Source organism: Babylonia areolata, chromosome 1, assembly GCF_041734735.1.
Source record: "Babylonia areolata isolate BAREFJ2019XMU chromosome 1, ASM4173473v1, whole genome shotgun sequence".
Classification (NCBI taxonomy): domain Eukaryota; kingdom Metazoa; phylum Mollusca; class Gastropoda; order Neogastropoda; family Buccinidae; genus Babylonia; species Babylonia areolata.
This window is the reverse complement of record NC_134876.1, coordinates 20,998,070-21,016,439: the sequence shown is the minus strand read 5'-3', so window position 1 is coordinate 21,016,439 and position 18,370 is coordinate 20,998,070. Positions and strand designations below refer to the sequence as shown.

The window sequence follows — 18,370 nt, the reverse complement described above, 5'->3', positions numbered from 1 at the left end:
AAAATAATTTTTTTTTGGACCGATGCCGCTGAGTGGGGCCCGGGTTCCCCTGACTGAACTAGGGTGCTTAACGACCGTACATCAGCATTAGTCTACTAGAACTGACCCCCGTTGTGGATCGTTGCCCTGTACATGGATTACCACATGAACATCGACAAGACACGACAAGAAAGACAAGAAACTGAAACTTACAGGGGACGAAATAATTAATGTTCTAGTTGGAACCGATTGACAGTAGCTTCCCCTGGTGGACTTCTGCTGAGACCCTGCACAAGAATCAAGACAGACAATTTAGAATGACAGAAGAATATGATGTAGTGGTTGTTGGGGGCGGAATCTCGGGCCTCACCACAGCTTATCACATGAAAAAAAGAGACAAGAATCTTCGAGTTCTTGTTCTTGAAGCAAAAGGTTTGGTTCCATGTGCACAGGCATTTCCTGTTTTGACCCCATTCTGAGACCGTGTACATATACAGTGTCACGTACTTCGATCAAGTGTCAGATTTTTGACAACTCTCCACCTCTGCCCATTGTGGGGTTTGCACAGTAGATCTGCTGTGTGGTACATATCATATTGTAACTAGAATTTGCGATGAATTACACTCTATTTCAGTTACGAGTGCCACAAGTCAAGTAAAGTGCCTTATAGTCAGTGATAGAAATGTCAGGCATGCTCATGTGAAATATATTTAATGTTTTTGAGAAAAATAAAACTTGAAATGAGTGCTGATTTGAACTGATTCATATAATTTTGGTCATCAAAAAATCGTCCTCGGACACAGTTGTGCATTGTGGATCAGAAACCCCAGGCAATGATTGCATGAATAGATTGGGGGGTATATTCCACAGTGCACACACACCTCAACCATTGTTGGGCATGACCTAATTTGCACTGTGATAAACAGTTGTATCATTATGAAAACTCGCTGGATACTGATATATATTTATATATACCAATCCAGATTACCACCCAAATCCAGTGGATGGGCCCACTGCCTGCATTGACACTTTTTTGTGTGTGTGCATATACCTGCAGACAGACAAACAAAATGACCAGAGTGCCAGTGTAGTGTTAAGTTGAGGAGTGTGTCATTGTGTAACTTAGTACAGTGTGCTGCAGTGCAGTGTATATTGTGAGTACTAATTAATGACATTATAATATAAACAGACCCGTAAAAAGATGAAAACCTGCTAGTAATCAGGTTAATCCAGTTTCATTTTCTCCCTCACAGTATAGTCAGAAGTTAATTCCTTTTATTGGTTAAGTGATTTTAGTGTTGGGCATTATGTAGTGCATACATCACTTTAGTCGTTTAGAACCTGCCAAACCAGTCATTGTGACACTTTGACAGGCAGTTGCCCTGAAGGACAAGGGGCATATCAAACAAGGTCAGATGGTTATCTCTGTATTCAAGACAGGCAGTTGCCCTGAAGGACAAGGGGCATATCAAACAAGGTCAGATGGTTATCTCTGTATTCAAGTCTACTAAGGTACATGTTTGACAGGTTCTTAACTCAGTGGAACTGATTATAATTAATTGATTCACCCCCCCCCCCCCCCCGCCCCCATCAGTAACAAATCTAAGAGGTACAGTTAACTTTGTGTCTGTGTATGGTAGGTGTATATGTATTAAGAACACGTTAATTGTTATGTACTACATATGTATGTATGTATACACACACACACACACACACACACATTATATATATATATATATATTATGAATTATTTCCAGACCGTGTTGGGGGACGGACACAAACTGTGCCTCTGAAATCCTGTAATGGAACTGACCTGTGGGATGTTGGTGGACAGTGGGTTGGAAGGTGATGCTCTTAGTCATCTGTATGTTTGTGCAGGAATGTGTTTTTTGTCGGTTTTTTTACCTCTGTGAAGAATGGAGTTGTACATGGTTGTGTGTGTGTGTGTGTGTGTGTGTGTGTGTGTGTGTAAGTCCATGTGGGTATGTGTGTGTATTTGTGTTTTTGTCTTTTATCGGGAAGGAGGTGGGAGGGGGAGGGGGGAGATAAAGGGCAGGTGGAAGTGAACGAAGGTGTAGGTTTACATCAAATAAGTTTTTGTTGACAAATTTTGAAAGTTAGAAAAAATAATGGTTGTCTTCTCTTTAAAAAAACAACAAAAAACATTTTGTGTTTTGTTTAAAAAAAGAAATGATTTAGCTTGTTTGCCTGTTTGTTTGTTTTTTATTTCTTTATTATTGCAACATAGAGCTTGAGTACAGACCTGAACAGGCTTTTAATAATGATATGCAGAAAATATCTGAATATTTTAAAAGTCTGCCACAGAGATTTTGGCTCGCTTGTGTAGGCAAAGTTAGACCATCAAAATTCATTTATTGATTTTATCAATAATAATACGATACTACTACTGTTGATAACATGACAACAACAACAACAATGATAATAATAATGATAATAATAATAAAGTTATTCTTATTATTATTATTGTTATTTTTATTATCATTATAATCATCATCATCATTGTTATGATGATGATGATTTTTCATTTATCTTTCTTAGATTATTTTATATTATTTTGAAAATCATTATCATCATTATGATAATAATTATCATTATTGTTAAATTGTTATTTTTATTGTTGTTATTACTGTTACATGTACAAATATATTTTGTTGTCCAGATGTCAGCCTCACATCATGTCGCTCCTTCTGGAGCTGGGACTGGAGACCCACCCCCAGTACACCAGTGGGAAGAAAGTGCAGCAGGTGGCAGGGCCAGCCATTTCTCACTACACTGGTGACCTCCCGTCTCTGTCGCCCTTCGCTCTCGTCGATCTGCACCGCTTCTTGACCAAGGTTGGTCAGTACGTCTGCACTGCATGTCGGTTTAGTGTTCATGATGAAGAGTGGGCGGGGGGTGGGGGGGGTGGGGTGTGTCAGTAAAGTGTAAAAAGGTTTTTTGTGCAGCTGCTGCTTCTTCTGCATTTGTGGGGATGCAAGTCCCATGTTCACTTGTATGTGTACGAGTGGGCTTTGACATGTATGACAATATTTAACCCTGCCATGTAAGCAGTCATACTTCGTTTTAGGGGACGTGCTGGATGCTGGATTTGTTCTTGTTCCCATAAGCCACCAAAAGCTGAGATGGATTACAGGATCTGCATATTTGATACTATGCATTTACACACAAAGGGTGTTAAGAAAAAGGCAGGTCTGCACATCTGTTGTCCAGGGAGACTGGAAAAATCTTCACCCTTAACCCTTCAGGTACTGCGACTGGGATTAAAACATAGGAACCTCATGATTGAAATTCCAGCACTTTAAGTTTAACCCCTTGACTGTTGCACTCACATATAGTTCCAATGTTGGTGATGGAAGGAGGGTTAGAAAAATGCAGGGAGGTTTTCTGCAGTTTCATGTACTGAGTTATTAGATAAAGAAGGGTGAAGATGATGTAAAAAAAAAAAAAATGAAACTAAGTTTTTGCGTCGGGCTTGACTGTAGTACATCCTGAATGGTGATCTGTCTCTTTTCAAGAATATGCACACCCCCCCCCCCCCACACACACACACACATACATACAGCTACATGTGCACACTCTCTCTCACTAGCAGTCATATATTATCCCTCTTCTATTCTCTCTTTCCCAAATATACTGACATACACACAAAAACACACATGTATGCACACACATGCATGCACACCCACCCATACACACAAACACACAAACACACACACACACACACACACACTCACTCACTCACTCACTTACTCACACCACATGCGCATACAGATTATGAAAATATTCTCAGCACTTGTCAGTTATGTATACTAAGATACATGTATTTGCTAAAGGAAATATTTGTCTTCAAGTCTTCAAGACCTCTGTGAAGTATTTTGTAGGCATGTCATGTATTCTAATTCTGCTACATTTTCCGGGCAGGTTGAAAGCTTGAGGAAACAGGTCAACCCTGCTGATCCCTATGCTTGCTCAAAGGCCGAGGAATGGGATTCCATCACATTTGAGCAGTATGTTCAGGAATCATGCAGCACACAAGGCACGTTTCATATCTGATATATTTTCCCTTTTGTTTCCAGTTGGCTTTATTGTGATTCAGTCCCTTTCAAGGCGAGGGCTGGATGTGAATAGCATGCTCTTTTGCTTATCTATTATCGTTGGTAATAAAGAATTTGTCTTGGCTCATCTTGCCTTGTCTTGTCTTGTCTTGTCTTGCCTTGCCTGTCATTCATGTTCTTTACCCGCTTGTTCTGCTGTATCACTCCTGGCTCTTCTCCTGTTTCTGCCTTTCCTGTCTGTTAAGTGTTTTAGTTGTTAGTGTGTGTTGTGTGTTTACTCATGTGTTTGCTTGTGTGTGCGTTTGTGGGTGTTGTGTGTTTGCTTGTGTGTGTGTGTGCGTGTGTGTGTGTGTGTGTGTGTGTGTGTACGTGTGTGTGTTGTGTGTTTGCTGGCGCATGTGTTAATGTGTTGTGTGTTTGCTTGCTTGTGTGTTAGTGTGTGTTGTGTGTTTGCTTGGGTGTGTTGAATGTTTGCTTGTTAGTGTGTTTACTTGTGTGTGTGTGTGTGTGAGTGAGTGTGTGTGTATGTGTGTGTGTGTGTTTGTGTTCATATGTGTGATTGTGTATATGTTCAGTACAATAAGTACAGTATATGTTTATATCAAATGACTTGAGCAGATGTGTGTCAGTGTTCTGTGTATAAGAGTGGGACTGAAGTAGTGGAAGAGCAATTTTTTTTTTATCATTGTTATTATTATTATGTTTATATCTTACATCAGAATTGTTTGTTCTGATTTATTTAAGAGGTATGGTAAGTCCATTCAATATGACAAAGTTCAGTTAATGGCATTTTTAGTATCACTGATGGAGGTTTTATTCTCATTGTTTTATTGTTGTTGCTAAGATGATAAGTAATCCATTCAGATTTCTTCACCAACCATATATCTTTTTTATTCATTTGACAAGCACGCAAGATACATTGCTTGTCTTGTCAGATGCTGTGTAGTGTACAACTTGTATGCTTTCCAAATCTGCAAGTATAAGTTAGCAGTTACACGTCAGTTAGTACGTTTTCAGTAAAATTCAGTCACTGTCTATTTTTTTTTATTACCTTTTTTTTTGTTTTATTTTTAGTTGATGGACTGGGCTTGTGTGCTTTTCAACAAACTTATTCAAGCAATTAATCATGTTTTCAGTGAAATGTTTGGTGACTCTAGGATTTACCATGAGATTATGTACATGTTAGATGGTATTATACTATCATTTTACACATTTTTCTCCAGTGTTCCAATGCCTTTGCTTTTTTTTCATGACGCTGTTTACATTTTCACACATTACATACTTTTCAGTGCTCAACATTAAAAGTTGCCTGAAGTTTTGCTGTCATTTTCTTTGTCCCAGGAGCTATTGATTCCATCTTGGTTTCAAACAGAACGATCTATGGAGTGGAAACGTCTCAGATATCTCTCCTGTTCTGGCTGACTTATGCTAGTGCTGCTGACGGCATTCTGAAAATTGTTGAAGCCAAAGAGTTCACTGCACAAGAGGGCACCATCAAGGTATTGATGATTGTATTAGTTAATGTCAGCATATATTAGGGAGGGTTTGAAGACCCACTTTCATCTGATTTTCATGGATATTCCCCAGTTATTTTTTAGTGAGAGCTGCGTGCACATGCACATCTCCATATCCTGTTTATTCTTGATCACAGAAAAGCTAAAATTTCGTCATGGAAATTGCTGTCCTAATGAAAGGATATTGAACAATTTTGGTGGCTGTTTATGCAAATTTATAAGATATATTTGGTCTTGTAATTACACACATTATTTGCTGTAGTCTTCAGTGTTTACATTGGGCATGTTTCTTGTCACATCTCTGCCATTACGCATTCAAACTGATCCATTTCTATGCTCTACCGAAAAGTTGTCCAAACAAAAGCAGTGCAAAGTCAGAAAAGAGAGTGACGGTGGTGGGCTGCCCATGACACGGTCATGTGACCTACTTCTTGCTCTGCAAATGACGAAAGGACCCGTACAAAAGCGGGCCTGCAAACCCTCCCTATTGTCTGCTTCTGACAGCTTGCATTCAAATGCATGTTTGTCACTTCATTTGCAGTGATATTGCTCTCACTCTGCGGCATCTTTCTGGTTTATTGCTGAAGATGTTTTTTCTGTGCACTGTAATGCTGTCTAAGTAGACCAGTTATGAAGTTATTGCTCATGAAAAATAATAATGTGTAAGAGGGCGAAGTACTTGTGCACTGTAGATATATGAATAATTGCAACACTGTGTGTGTATGTGAGCTTTGTGTGTGTGTATGTGTGTATGTGTGTGTGTGTGAGAGAGAGAGAGAGAGAGAGAGAGTGTGTGTGTGTGTTCGCGTGTGTGTTGCACACATATTTTTTTGTCAGGTTCTTATGTGTGTGGAAAGGAAAGAGAGCATGATTAACCATTTTAATTGAATAATTTATAAAGTAAGTTTTCTTTGTAATGTGTGTGTGTGCAATGCTACAGACAGTTTCTCTGGTGTTAAAACAGGGAGGAGCCCAGCAGGTGTCACAGCTTATGGCGAAAAGCATTGGGGAAGATAACGTACATCTGGCAGAGCCGGTGGCTGCCATTGAGCAGGTAGGAGCAGTTATTGGATTGTTGATATCTGGCACAGAGAACCACTCCACACTCAGACAAAGTAGCTACAAACAGGCAGGCATTTATATTGATGTCACAACTGCTTCACTGGATTGTCTGTTTTTAAGGAATCTGCCCTCTCCCTTCTCTCTTCAATTATTCATGTTTGTGCTGCTGTTCGCATGGGAAAAAAAAGAAAGGATTTCTATTGAGGAGAGAATGATATCATTGTGTTCGTCTTCTTTTGAGGAATATAACAGGTTCCCAAGGAAGGCTTTCAGTTGAAGATCTCACTGACTCATTTTGTTGTTTGTTTTTTTTTTAAAAGAAAAGAAAAAGAAAAGATAATGTGGAAGAGTTTCACATTTTTTTTCTTGATGAACTACTACTTCTTGGTCTTGAAATTTCTTCTTTTTTTGTTTTTTTGTTTTGTTTGTTTGTTTCTGTTTTTTGTCCTCTCCTTCTTCCTCCTTTTCCTTCTTTTTCTTCCTCTTACTCTGTGTATGGTTTCCACAGATGTAATTAATTATTGGTTTCCTCTGACATTCTGACTTTTGTTCAATGAGGTCCAGTTGTTGAAATTAGGTGAGAGAGTAAGGGAGATAAATGAAGTCATTCGGACCACACCATGATTACTGGTCTATTTGAGATAAGAAAATATAAAGATAATCATGTGGTCCAGCCTTTGGAATTTAGATGACAAACATTATTGATAACCGGTTGGTGATTATCGACACTGAACAGGTTCCATGTGATCAAGCATACAGGTGCACAGTCCGATGTTCACTGAAAACTGAATGAGAGCCTCGCTGTTAGAACAGGCAGATTTTGTACCATGTCCCACTCCCATCCCTGTACATTTCTACAACACCACTGAATGCATATTTGTGTGTTTTCAGGATATCTGTTATTCTGATACAAAAGTTGGCTGTTTCAAAGTGATTTTGTAAATGAACAATAAAAAATGTTGTTGTTTTTTCGAGAAGGGCTAAAACTCTATGTGATGTTTGACATCTCATCTTCCTGAAAGTTTCTTTTGTAGTCTTTATATGTGTGTGTGTTTGTGTGTATGTGTGTGTATGGATGTGTGTGTATGGATGTGTGTATGTGTGTGTGTATGGATGTGTGTGTGTGCGTGTGTGTGTGTGTGTTTCCAGGACGAGAAAGGGGTGAAGGTGACCACAGCCAAGGGTCACAGCTACACAGCTGGTTTTGCAGTTCTGGCACTGCCGCCTCCTCTGTACGGTGAGTGTCTGCCCGGGTCACTGCCTTGTGTGGTGGTGGTGGTGGAGATCTCTGCCTTGTTCCTGAACACTTCTGCTGTGGCATTGACTGTTCACTCATGGTGTTTATCTGTCAGTTCTCTCTTTCTGACTGTCTCTGTCTTTTTCACTGGCCAGTCACAGTTGAACGTTTTTCAGTGTCAGTTCTTTTTTTCTCCCTTCTTCAACTTTGGATGGGTATGGTGGTCGAATGGTTAGAGTGCCTGTTTCCCCCGGTTTGACCCCTGGTGCATCTGGTAGGTTAAGGGTGGGGATTTTTCCAATCTCCCAGGTCAGCATATGTGCAGACCTGCTAGCACCTGAACCCCCTTGATGTATATATGCACGCAGAAGATCAAATAGCACGTTAAAGATTCTGTAATCCATGTCAGTGTTAAGTGGGTTATGGAAAGAAGAACATACCCAGCATGCATTCCTCTGAACATGGAGTATGGCTGCCTACTAGATGGGGTAGTAAACAAATGGTCTTACATGTAAAAGTTGTATGTGTGTGTGGGTTTGTGTGTGTGCATGACTGAAATCTGACTGAATGACACAAGCAACAAATGATGAGCGCCCAAAGGTAGCTCTCTGTCGGCTGTACTCAAGTAGACAGTTGTTGTGTAAATGACTCCATGTAAAGTGCTGAGAGATTGGTGTCTGACTAAGGACAGATGATACAGAAGTATGCATATATCATTTTCGATAGAAAGGTCGAGCATTCACTTGTTTCTGTCAGTGGGTTTTACTGTGAATGATGTTCATCTTTTTATGTTTTCCTTTCTTCATCTGCATTCGAGGGTGTCAGCTTCCATATTCACTCATATCTGCAAGTACAGTTTTACGTGTGTGACCCCCCCCCCCCACCCCCCCCCAATTTAGGCGCCATACTTCTCCTGTGGTGGTGTGCATGCTGGGTACATTAATGTTTCCATAAACTTCCAAATTCTGAATGGATCATGTGATCATTAATGTGGGTTTTTTTATGCTCTGCATGTGTGTACACACAAAAGGGTTTAGGCATAAGCATTTCTGCACATATATTGACTTGGATGATTAGAATCCCCCCCTCCAGGATTCAAACCCAGGACCATCAGATCCAGTGATCAAGCCATAAGCTATCATGCCATCATGGCTGTCTGTAAAAATAGATTATTTATATTATTTACAGAATTTTTCAATCAAAGTAAGGCAACCATGCAAAAACTGAGACAAGCTGGGGCTTGGTATCTGTAATAACTGTTGTGGCAGCTTATTTGATCTGTCATTTAAAAAGTATAACTTCTTTGGAAGTCTCCAGCATGGCTCAGGAAGGGGTCTTTCCCTGCTCAGTTTGGTACATGTGTGTTGGACAAAGATGTACTGTGTTTTGAGCCATACTTTTCTCTTCTTTTGTGTTCCTCCCCAAACGCTGCTGTTCAGAAAAGATCACCTTCAGCCCCCCTCTGCCTGAGACCAAGAAGCAGATGTGTAAGCGGATGGCCATTGGAAATTACGTCAAAATCATCTTGACTTATCAGGAGGTAAGATTTATTTCCCTTCCTCTCTCTTTGTCTGTTGTCTCTGAATTGGTCAATATTAACGAAGAAGACTATCATGTAAAGATATTCTGTCTGTCTGTCTTCTCTCTCTCTCTCTCTCTTTGTATCTTCCTTTTTTTCCACACTCTCTCTTTCTCTTGGTACTTCTCCCCTCTATCTCTCAAATCTCCCTGTCTTCAAAGCAGAAAAAACAATCTAGAAGCTTAGTGTAGTGAGTCTTGGCCTCAGCACATTTTTGCATTCCTGTTCACATATTTTTTTTAGCCAGAGTACATTTGTTTTGCTGCTTCGGGATAGTCCTTGGGAGAAATGTCAAGTGTAAAGAATTTAGGATACAGAGAGTCTGATGTTCAGTCCCCAATGTCAAGCACGTAGATAGATATCACTGCTTCCTGGTTCAGCAGGGTGTAGCTCCTCTGGTAGGTCCTGCTGTCTGGAAGTGAGTCAGACCCTGCATTGACATATTGTGTGAATGCAGGCACCTTCAGTAGGGATTTTTTTCTTTTTCCACTTCCACAGTTTTTGGAGACCAGCAGACCGTAGTCTGCCTGAGAGGCCACACACCTTGAAAAACAAAAACTCCATTCACCCCACCTGTCAGGCCACACACCTTGAAAAACAACTCCATCCATCTCACCTGTCAGGCTACACACCTTGAAAAACAAAACTCCATTCACCCCACCTGTCAGGCCACACACCTTGAAAAACAACTCCATCCATCTCACCTGTCAGGCTACACACCTTGAAAAACAAAACTCCATTCACCGCACCTGTCAGGCTACACATTTGAAAAACATAACTCAATCCAATCCACAATTCAGGCTACACACCTTGAAAAACAAAACTCAATCCAATCCACAATTCAGGCTACACACCTTGAAAAACATAACTCCATCCAATCCACAATTCAGGCTACACACCTTGAAAAACAAAACTCCATCCAATCCACAATTCAGGCCACACACCTTGAAAAACATAACTCAATCCAATCCACAATTCAGGCTACACACCTTGAAAAACAAAACTCCATCCAATCCACAATTCAGGCTACACACCTTGAAAAACAAAACTCAATCCAATCCACAATTCAGGCTACACACCTTGAAAAACAAAACTCCATCCAATCCACAATTCAGGCCACACACCTTGAAAAACATAACTCCATCCTCCCTGTGTGGAGAGATCGTCTGTGGATACTTGTTTCACTGCATACATTGTGTTTGAGGCTTTGTGTTTCTCTCACAGTGTGCGAGTCCATGCTTGTAAAATCATCAAGCCAGAATGAATTTATCATCTTATTATATTTAGTCTCAAATATCTTGTCTGAATGATTTGATTTTAGACCTTGTATAACATACCTTAAATGTGTGCCCCAAAATGCTTTGTCTGAATGGTTTTATATTTTGTATATTATTTCTGAAATATGTACTACTAAATGTCTTGCTTGAATGATTTTATTTTAGACATATAAAACATATCTGAAATATACACTCTTAAATATCTTCTTTGAATGATTTGATTATAGACTTTGTATGATATTTCTTTTGCTGCACTGTCGCGGGAGGGCACAACGAGCAGTAAATAGGCAAACAATATTTCTTAATCTCTGTCAGAGTACTGTAACGTGTTCACATATGCAGGCGTTTTGGCGAGAGGAAGGCTACTCGGGGGAGGTAGTGACGAACGGAGGGATGACAGCGGTGCCAAACTGTTCAGCAGGGCCAATGAGCATTGTGTATGATGCCTGTCTGCACAACGGGAGTCCTGCCCTCCTCGGCTTCGTTGCTGGCGACATCAAAGTGGAATGGTCGCAGCAGTCTGTAAGTGTTCACATGGTTTCAGTTTCTCAAGGAGGCGTCACTGCATTCAGACTTACTTATACATGCTACGCCACATCTGCTATGCAGATGTTCTACCAGCAGCATTACCCAACGCACTTAGTTGGGCCTTGAGTGCATGTATATATATTTGTGTACTTATCACAGTGGATTTCTTCTACAGAATTTTGCCTGAGTATGACACTTTTGTTGACACAGGTTCTTTTTCAGTGCTTCAGTTGTATGCTGCACACAGGACCTCTGTTTATTTTTGGATATTTTATTTAGCAAAAAGAAGCAGTGCCCAACAAATGATATGTATTTGCACTATTGTTTCATGATAACTTGACATAATTAATTAGTTAAGAATTCTGTCTACTAATATTAGAAAACACTCACCATATGTTAATGTGGTAACAATTTGGCAGTTGTAGCTCTATGATGTCTCATGTGAACTATGTTATTTTACTGTCATATGTATGCAGCTACTGGGAATCAGGGTGTCACATTATGAGTGGATTTTTTATGTATTTATTTATTTTATTTAAAAAAAAATTAAAAATTAAATTTTTTTCTTTTCTTTTTCTTTTTCTTGTGTGTGTGTGTGTGTGTGTGTGTGTGTGTGTGTGTGTGTGTGTGTGTGTGTGTGTGTGAAAATACCCTTGCTAATTATTACCATGCTTGTGTAATATGCAACTTGTCACTCTGTTTATCGTCTCTTCTGAATGACTGGACACTCAGTCTGATTTTTAAGTCAAACTTGGGAGAAAGTGTGAAACGGGGAATTGAACCCAAACCCTCATGTACACTGTATTGGCAGATAAGCATCTTAACTATTCTTCCCTTCCTTGGTACCAGACAGAAACACTGTTCTGACAAGTTCACTTTCAGCTTGGGTCACCCACCTGCTTTTTTGTTGAAAGCTGCTGTCTGTTTGCACCAAGCGCACTAAAATAAAGCAACAGCAACTTCTTCTTCTTCTTCTGCGTTCACTCGTATGCACACGAGTGGGCTTTTACGTGTATGACCGTTTTTACCCCGCCATGTAGGCAGCCATACTCTGTTTTCTGGGGTGTGCATGCTGGGTATGTTCTTGTTTCCATAACCCACCGAACGCTGACATGGATTACAGGATCTTTAACGTGCGTATTTGATCTTCTGCTTGCATATACACATGAAGGGGGTTCAGGCACTAGCAGGTCTGCACATATGTTGACCTGGGAGATTGTAAAAATCTCCACCCTTTACCCACCAGGTGCCGTCACCATGATTCGAACCAGGGACCCTCAGATTGACAGTCCAATGCTTTAACCACTCGGCTGTTGCACCCGTCAAGCAACGGCAACAAAAGAGGTGCCTTTGGCAAAAATTCTGAAAATCAGTCCACTCTGATATAAATGAGTGTGCGTGCGTGTGGCTGAATCTTGACTGAATGACACAGGAAACAAATGATGAGCACCCTTAGACAGCTGTTTGCCGGCTCTGTCCAGGTAGGCAGCCTGCTATGCAAATGATTGTTAAGCGCTTAAAGTTTGGTCTGTGACTAAAAATGGGTGGCCTATTAGTACCAGTAATAATGATAATAATGATAATGATTATTTAACAGGCAGAAGCCCGGCGAAGGGCAGTGCTGGACCAGCTGGCCGACTACTTTGGCAAAGGTGTGTACTCTTACCTGGACTACAGGGAGAAGGACTGGAATGAGGAACCCTACTCCTTGGGGGGCCCTGTCTGCTCCATGCCCGCTGGAACCATGCCCTACTTTGCCAAGGCCATCAGGCAGCCCTTTGACAGGTAAACATAGGTGTCATCTCAAAGGTGACATCAGGCAGCCCTTTGACAGGTAAACATAGGTGTCATCGCAAAGGTGCTATCAGGCAGCCCTTTGACAGGTAAACATAGGTGTCATCACAAAGTTGCTAACAGGCAGCCCTTTGACAGGTAAACAGAGGTGTCATCACAAAAGTGACATCAGGCAGCCCTTTGACAGGTAAACATAGGTGTCATCACAAAGGTGACATCAGGCAGCCCTTTGACAGGTAAACATAGGTGTCATCACAAAGGTGCTATCAGGCAGCCCTTTGACAGGTAAACATTGGTGTCATCACAAAAGTGACATCAGGCAGCCCTTTGACAGGTAAACAGAGGTGTCATCACAAAAGTGACATCAGGCAGCCCTTTGACAGGTAAATAGAGGTGTCATCACAAAGGTGACATCAGGCAGCCCTTTGACAGGTAAATAGAGGTGTCATCACAAAGGTGACATCAGGCAGCCCTTTGACAGGTAAACAGAGGTGTCATCAGGCAGCCCTTTGACAGGTAAACAGAGGTGTCATCAGGCAGCCCTTTGACAGGTAAACAGAGGTGTCATCAGGCAGCCCTTTGATAGGTAAACATAGGTGTCATCACAAAGGTGCTATCAGGCAGCCCTTTGACAGGTAAACATAGGTGTCATCACAAAAGTGACATCAGGCAGCCCTTTGACAGGTAAACATAGGTGTCATCACAAAGTTGCTAACAGGCAGCCCTTTGACAGGTAAACATAGGTGTCATCACAAAAGTGACATCGGGCAGCCCTTTGACAGGTAAACATAGTTGTCATCAGGCAGCCCTTTGACAAGTAAACAGAGGTGTCATCACAAAAGTGCTATCAGGCAGTCCTTTAAAAGGTAAAAGATAGTTGTCATCATAAAGATGTGCACATCCGAAAATGCAGTATGGCTGCCTAAATGGTGGGGTAAAAACTGCCATACAAGTAGAAGCCCACTCGTAGATATGGGTGAACTTGTGAGTGGCAGCCCACTAACAGGGAAAAAAAAAGATAATCTCCATGCGTTTGATGATCTATGCATTTTCAAGTTAAAAAGAAAAAAGAAAAAAAAGGTATGGTGAAGGGGGAATGGGGAAATGGCGAGCTCATGTTTGTGAGTGCTCATGAACAAGGAAGGAATGGGAGAATAATTTGTGTGTGCGTGAGTGTGTGTGTTTGACAGTCTCTGTGTATTCTCTTGTGTTTGATGTAAACACTTTCTTTACAAGAGAAAGTCTGGAATGGAGAAAAAAATGTTAAGGTGTTCATCCTTCGTAAAACAGCCTTATTAACAAAGATATTTCTGTAATTTGTTGAACAGAAAATGAGGTTATATTGTACTGAAGGCACTGGGGGAAAGTCCACAAAGTGTACGATGATGCATGTCTGGGTTTTGTGTTGTCACATAAGGTGGCATTGTTTTGTCTTTGGTGTAGTGGGTCCTGATACATGTTTGTGTGTCTGTCATTCTGTGTGTGCATGCTTTGGTGTGTTTGTGTGTGTGTGTTCATGAGTGGATGCTCCAGCTAGCGTGCTTGCGTTCATTTGAGTAAACAAATCCATCTGGTGGAACAATGGTCTAGTGGTTAAGCACCCTACTTGGAAGCAGGTGTCCACAGGTTTGATTCCTACACAGACCAGGATGTTTACTGCCCCCCCCCACCCCCCCTTCCCCCGCCCCCCCCCCCCTTCCTTTATCATACATATCATCATTTTAGAGTATATGTTGCTTGAAATAAGCTGGTTTTTATTTATTTATTTATTTATTTTTTGATTCTACAACAACAATAGCAACAGGTGAAAAATATTTTCTATATCAGTATATGCTAAGAAAATTTCTTGTGAAACACAACTGTATTCTATTATTGCTTGTGTCAGCAGGCTTTATGCACAGCATTTAAGTATCAGGAATTTCACCATTATGTTGCAGATATAGCAATTGAATATGCATTTCACCATCATTTTGCAAACATAAACACTTCATGCATTTTTACTTGCACTGTCAGTTCTTTTCCATATTAACAACTTCCATTTTACAAAGTCCATTAAGTAATTTCCTTTAATTATATTCCTGTTTACTTCAGATATCCATCTTTGATTGCACTTTCAAACTATCCAATTTCTCCCAACTCACCACACATCTGCCTTCTCTCCTACTTGTTTTCTTAATTTGTTTTCAAATGATAACTATCAAATGTGAAAATCAGTACATTAAGTAGACATCTTCAGTCACCAGTGTGTGTGACGGGACATCAAACGAAACTCCTTCTCCTCCTAAACACTTCAGAAGCCTTTACATACAGCCCAGCTTGCTGTGTAAGGAGGAGTGTGGTAAGATTGGTTAGGTGTTGGACTTGTGACTCAGTGTTTACCAGTGGTCAGGGTTCAAAGCCTCTGGTGCGGTGTCCTTGGGGAATAGCACTTCATTCCAGTTTTCCTCACCCCACCCTGGCATGAACAGCTATCTGATCTTGGTTGGGGAAGGTTACTTCAGACCTGTCCCCTCCTGATACTGTGAAGCCGACACCAACCTCACTGCACACCAAGCTCCGTGGCTCCAGACAGGACTTGGAGAGGACGACACCAACCTCACTGCACACCAAGCTCCATGGCTCCAGACAGGACTTGGAGAGGATGACACCAACCTCACTGCACACCAAGCTTCATGGCTCCAGACAGGACTTGGAGAGGACGACACCAACCTCACTGCACACCAAGCTCCATGGCTCCAGACAGGACTTGGAGAGGATGACACCAACCTCACTGCACACCAAGCTTCATGGCTCCAGACAGGACTTGGAGAGGACGACACCAACCTCACTGCACACCAAGCTCCATGGCTACAGACAGGACTTGGAGAGGACGACACCAACCTCACTGCACACCAAGCTCCATGGCAACAGACAGGACTTGGAGAGGATGACACCAACCTCACTGCACACCAAGCTCCATGGCTCCAGACAGGACTTGGAGAGGATGACACCAACCTCACTGCACACCAAGCTCCATGGCTCCAGACAGGACTTGGAGAGGACGACACCAACCTCACTGCACACCAAGCTCCATGGCTACAGACAGGACTTGGAGAGGATGACACCAACCTCACTGCACACCAAGCTCCATGGCTCCTGACAGGACTCGGAGAGGACAGCATCGTTCATCAGACAGACTGGACTGACACTGTGAAGAGGCGAACAATAAGAAGAAGAAGGTGGTTGGAGAAGGTTAAAACGGCAGGAGAGGATTAGGCCCCGCCTTATACCGAGATGTAGACAGCATAGATATGAATTCACTGCCCTAAAGGCTGTAAAAGGCTACAGGACCTTTAACCTTTAACCTAACCAGTCACTGTGTGTTGCAGGCTTCACTTTGCTGGCACGGAAACAGCCACATCCTGGTGTGGTTACATGAACGGGGCTGTGCAGGCCGGTCTCCGAGCGGCCGCCGAAATCCTGGAGAAGATCCGACCCCAGGCATTGAGCAGCGAGGACTACGGGGCCCTGGAGGGGTCACGCCCCGCCACCCAGCCTTCCCAGGGTCTGAGCCGACCCCGCTGGATGCTGCACCCACGTAAAGGGGGGCCTGGCGCCAGCTTCCTCAAGTGGACCGTCGGCTTCTGTTGTCTGGTCACCCTCGCTTTTCTGGCCAAGAAGTCCAGACTGTCCAGGCACTTCCCAAAGTTCTGAACAATTTTTGACTCTCTTCTGCTGACAAAGTGATTCTACATAATGTTTTACTTTTGTTTCGTATGCTGCTGAGAGAACTGAGGTGTGGTAGAAAAAATGTTATCTGTAAAGAGGAGTCCAGAATGTCTGGGTATCTGTCAGAGTTTGAAAACATTGGAACATTTTCTATTCCAAATTGATATCAGGTGGGGATAGAGAAGTCATTGTGTGATATTCTTTCAGGAAAAAAAAAAAACATACACAAAATATTCATATATATTTCACGAAAATTTTCATTCCAAATTGCATTGGGTAGAGTACTATCTTCTTTTAAAAGTGTGAGACTATATTTCAGTGTTTGTCAAATATTTGATGGGTTCAGTTCTTTATAAATGCAAGAATAAATGTGTATTTTCTGTTACTTTAAAAGTATCTAGATTATCCAAATATCTGTCCAAATTTTGAAATACAGTGAACATTTTCATTTCAAGAGGTGCTGGAAAGTAGGGCTGGAGAAGTTTATGAAGTATTATGATGTAAAGAAAATGATGCAAATGAATTAGGTGGATTTGCAAATAATGTGTGCACACAGTGTTAACTTTTATTTTACGTACAGCAAAAATAACGTGACATCTTGGATATCGTTTTCTATTGTTGTTAAATTTGTTTTCTGAAATGTGATTGTGAATGTGTAAAGATCTTATGAATTACATGACAAAGCCTGTGTGAGAATGATCTTTACTTTTATTGTGATTTTGGTTATCCATGCGGAATTTATGACAAAATACTTCATAAAAAAACAACTATTTGATATAACAAAGATTTTAAGAATTCTAAATTGTGTATGTCATCATATGTTAATCATTGTTTTCAGTGATTTGTGTGTGTGTGAAGTTATCAATTGAATCTGTGAAAGATGTGTATGTAGATCTTTGGAATTGTGGTTTTTGAAATGCAATGGATACTATTGATTTTGTCTTGAATGCGTAAAGACAGTGAAGCTAACATATTACTTGATGTGGTCTGTCATTGTCTGTCTTTCAGTCTTTGTGCGTGTGTGTGTGTGTGTGTGCCTGTGTGTGTGGGTGTGTGTGTGGATGGGTGTGTGTAGAGCTAGAGGGGGTTGTTGGGAGGGGAGGGGTGTATGTGCATGCATACGCATGTGGATGTGTGCAAGGGATACATTTCAGCCATTCAATGTTTGATACTTATTTAGGAATGTTCAGAGTCTATAACTTTAAGAAAATACTATTGTGAACTAATGGAATCTTTGAAAATGTATCTTGGTGACATTGTGCACAGAGTGATATGCTTAATGTTCTTTTGAAAAGAATTGATTTTAAGAGAGTTTTTTCCATTCTTTATAAACTGATAAAGTTGCTGTTACTGTCAAAACTTTAATTTCAAAGTATTTTTTTTCCATAACTGTCTATACCTGTCTTGCCTAATGAACAAATTAAGGAAAATCCTGATCAGTTGTATTTTGAGAAATAACTGTTTTGTCTTTTTGCAGTTTGAAAAAATAGTATATTCACATCTGATACCTGCAGACAGTGTATTCTGTAAGTGGAGCAAATGTCATAGACAACTTGGAGTTGAATGGTAACACATTTTTGTATTTATCATGCATGGTTGTTTCTTTCTTTGTTTTT

The 18,370-nt window shown here is 41.0% G+C and overlaps 1 protein-coding gene across 1 annotated transcript; it reads left to right on the top strand.

The window, feature by feature from the left end:
- Positions 1 to 240: 240 nt before the first annotated feature.
- Positions 241 to 18,161, top strand: LOC143280760 (putative flavin-containing monoamine oxidase A). The gene is made up of 11 exons (XM_076585437.1): positions 241 to 411; positions 1,737 to 1,824; positions 2,660 to 2,834; positions 3,922 to 4,036; positions 5,397 to 5,554; positions 6,534 to 6,623; positions 7,781 to 7,868; positions 9,308 to 9,408; positions 11,067 to 11,246; positions 12,850 to 13,037; positions 16,415 to 18,161. Exons 1-11 carry the CDS (start codon positions 297 to 299, stop codon positions 16,737 to 16,739), a joined length of 1,623 nt encoding a protein of 540 aa, XP_076441552.1. The 5' UTR covers positions 241 to 296; the 3' UTR covers positions 16,740 to 18,161.
- The last annotated feature ends 209 nt before the right edge of the window (positions 18,162 to 18,370 follow it).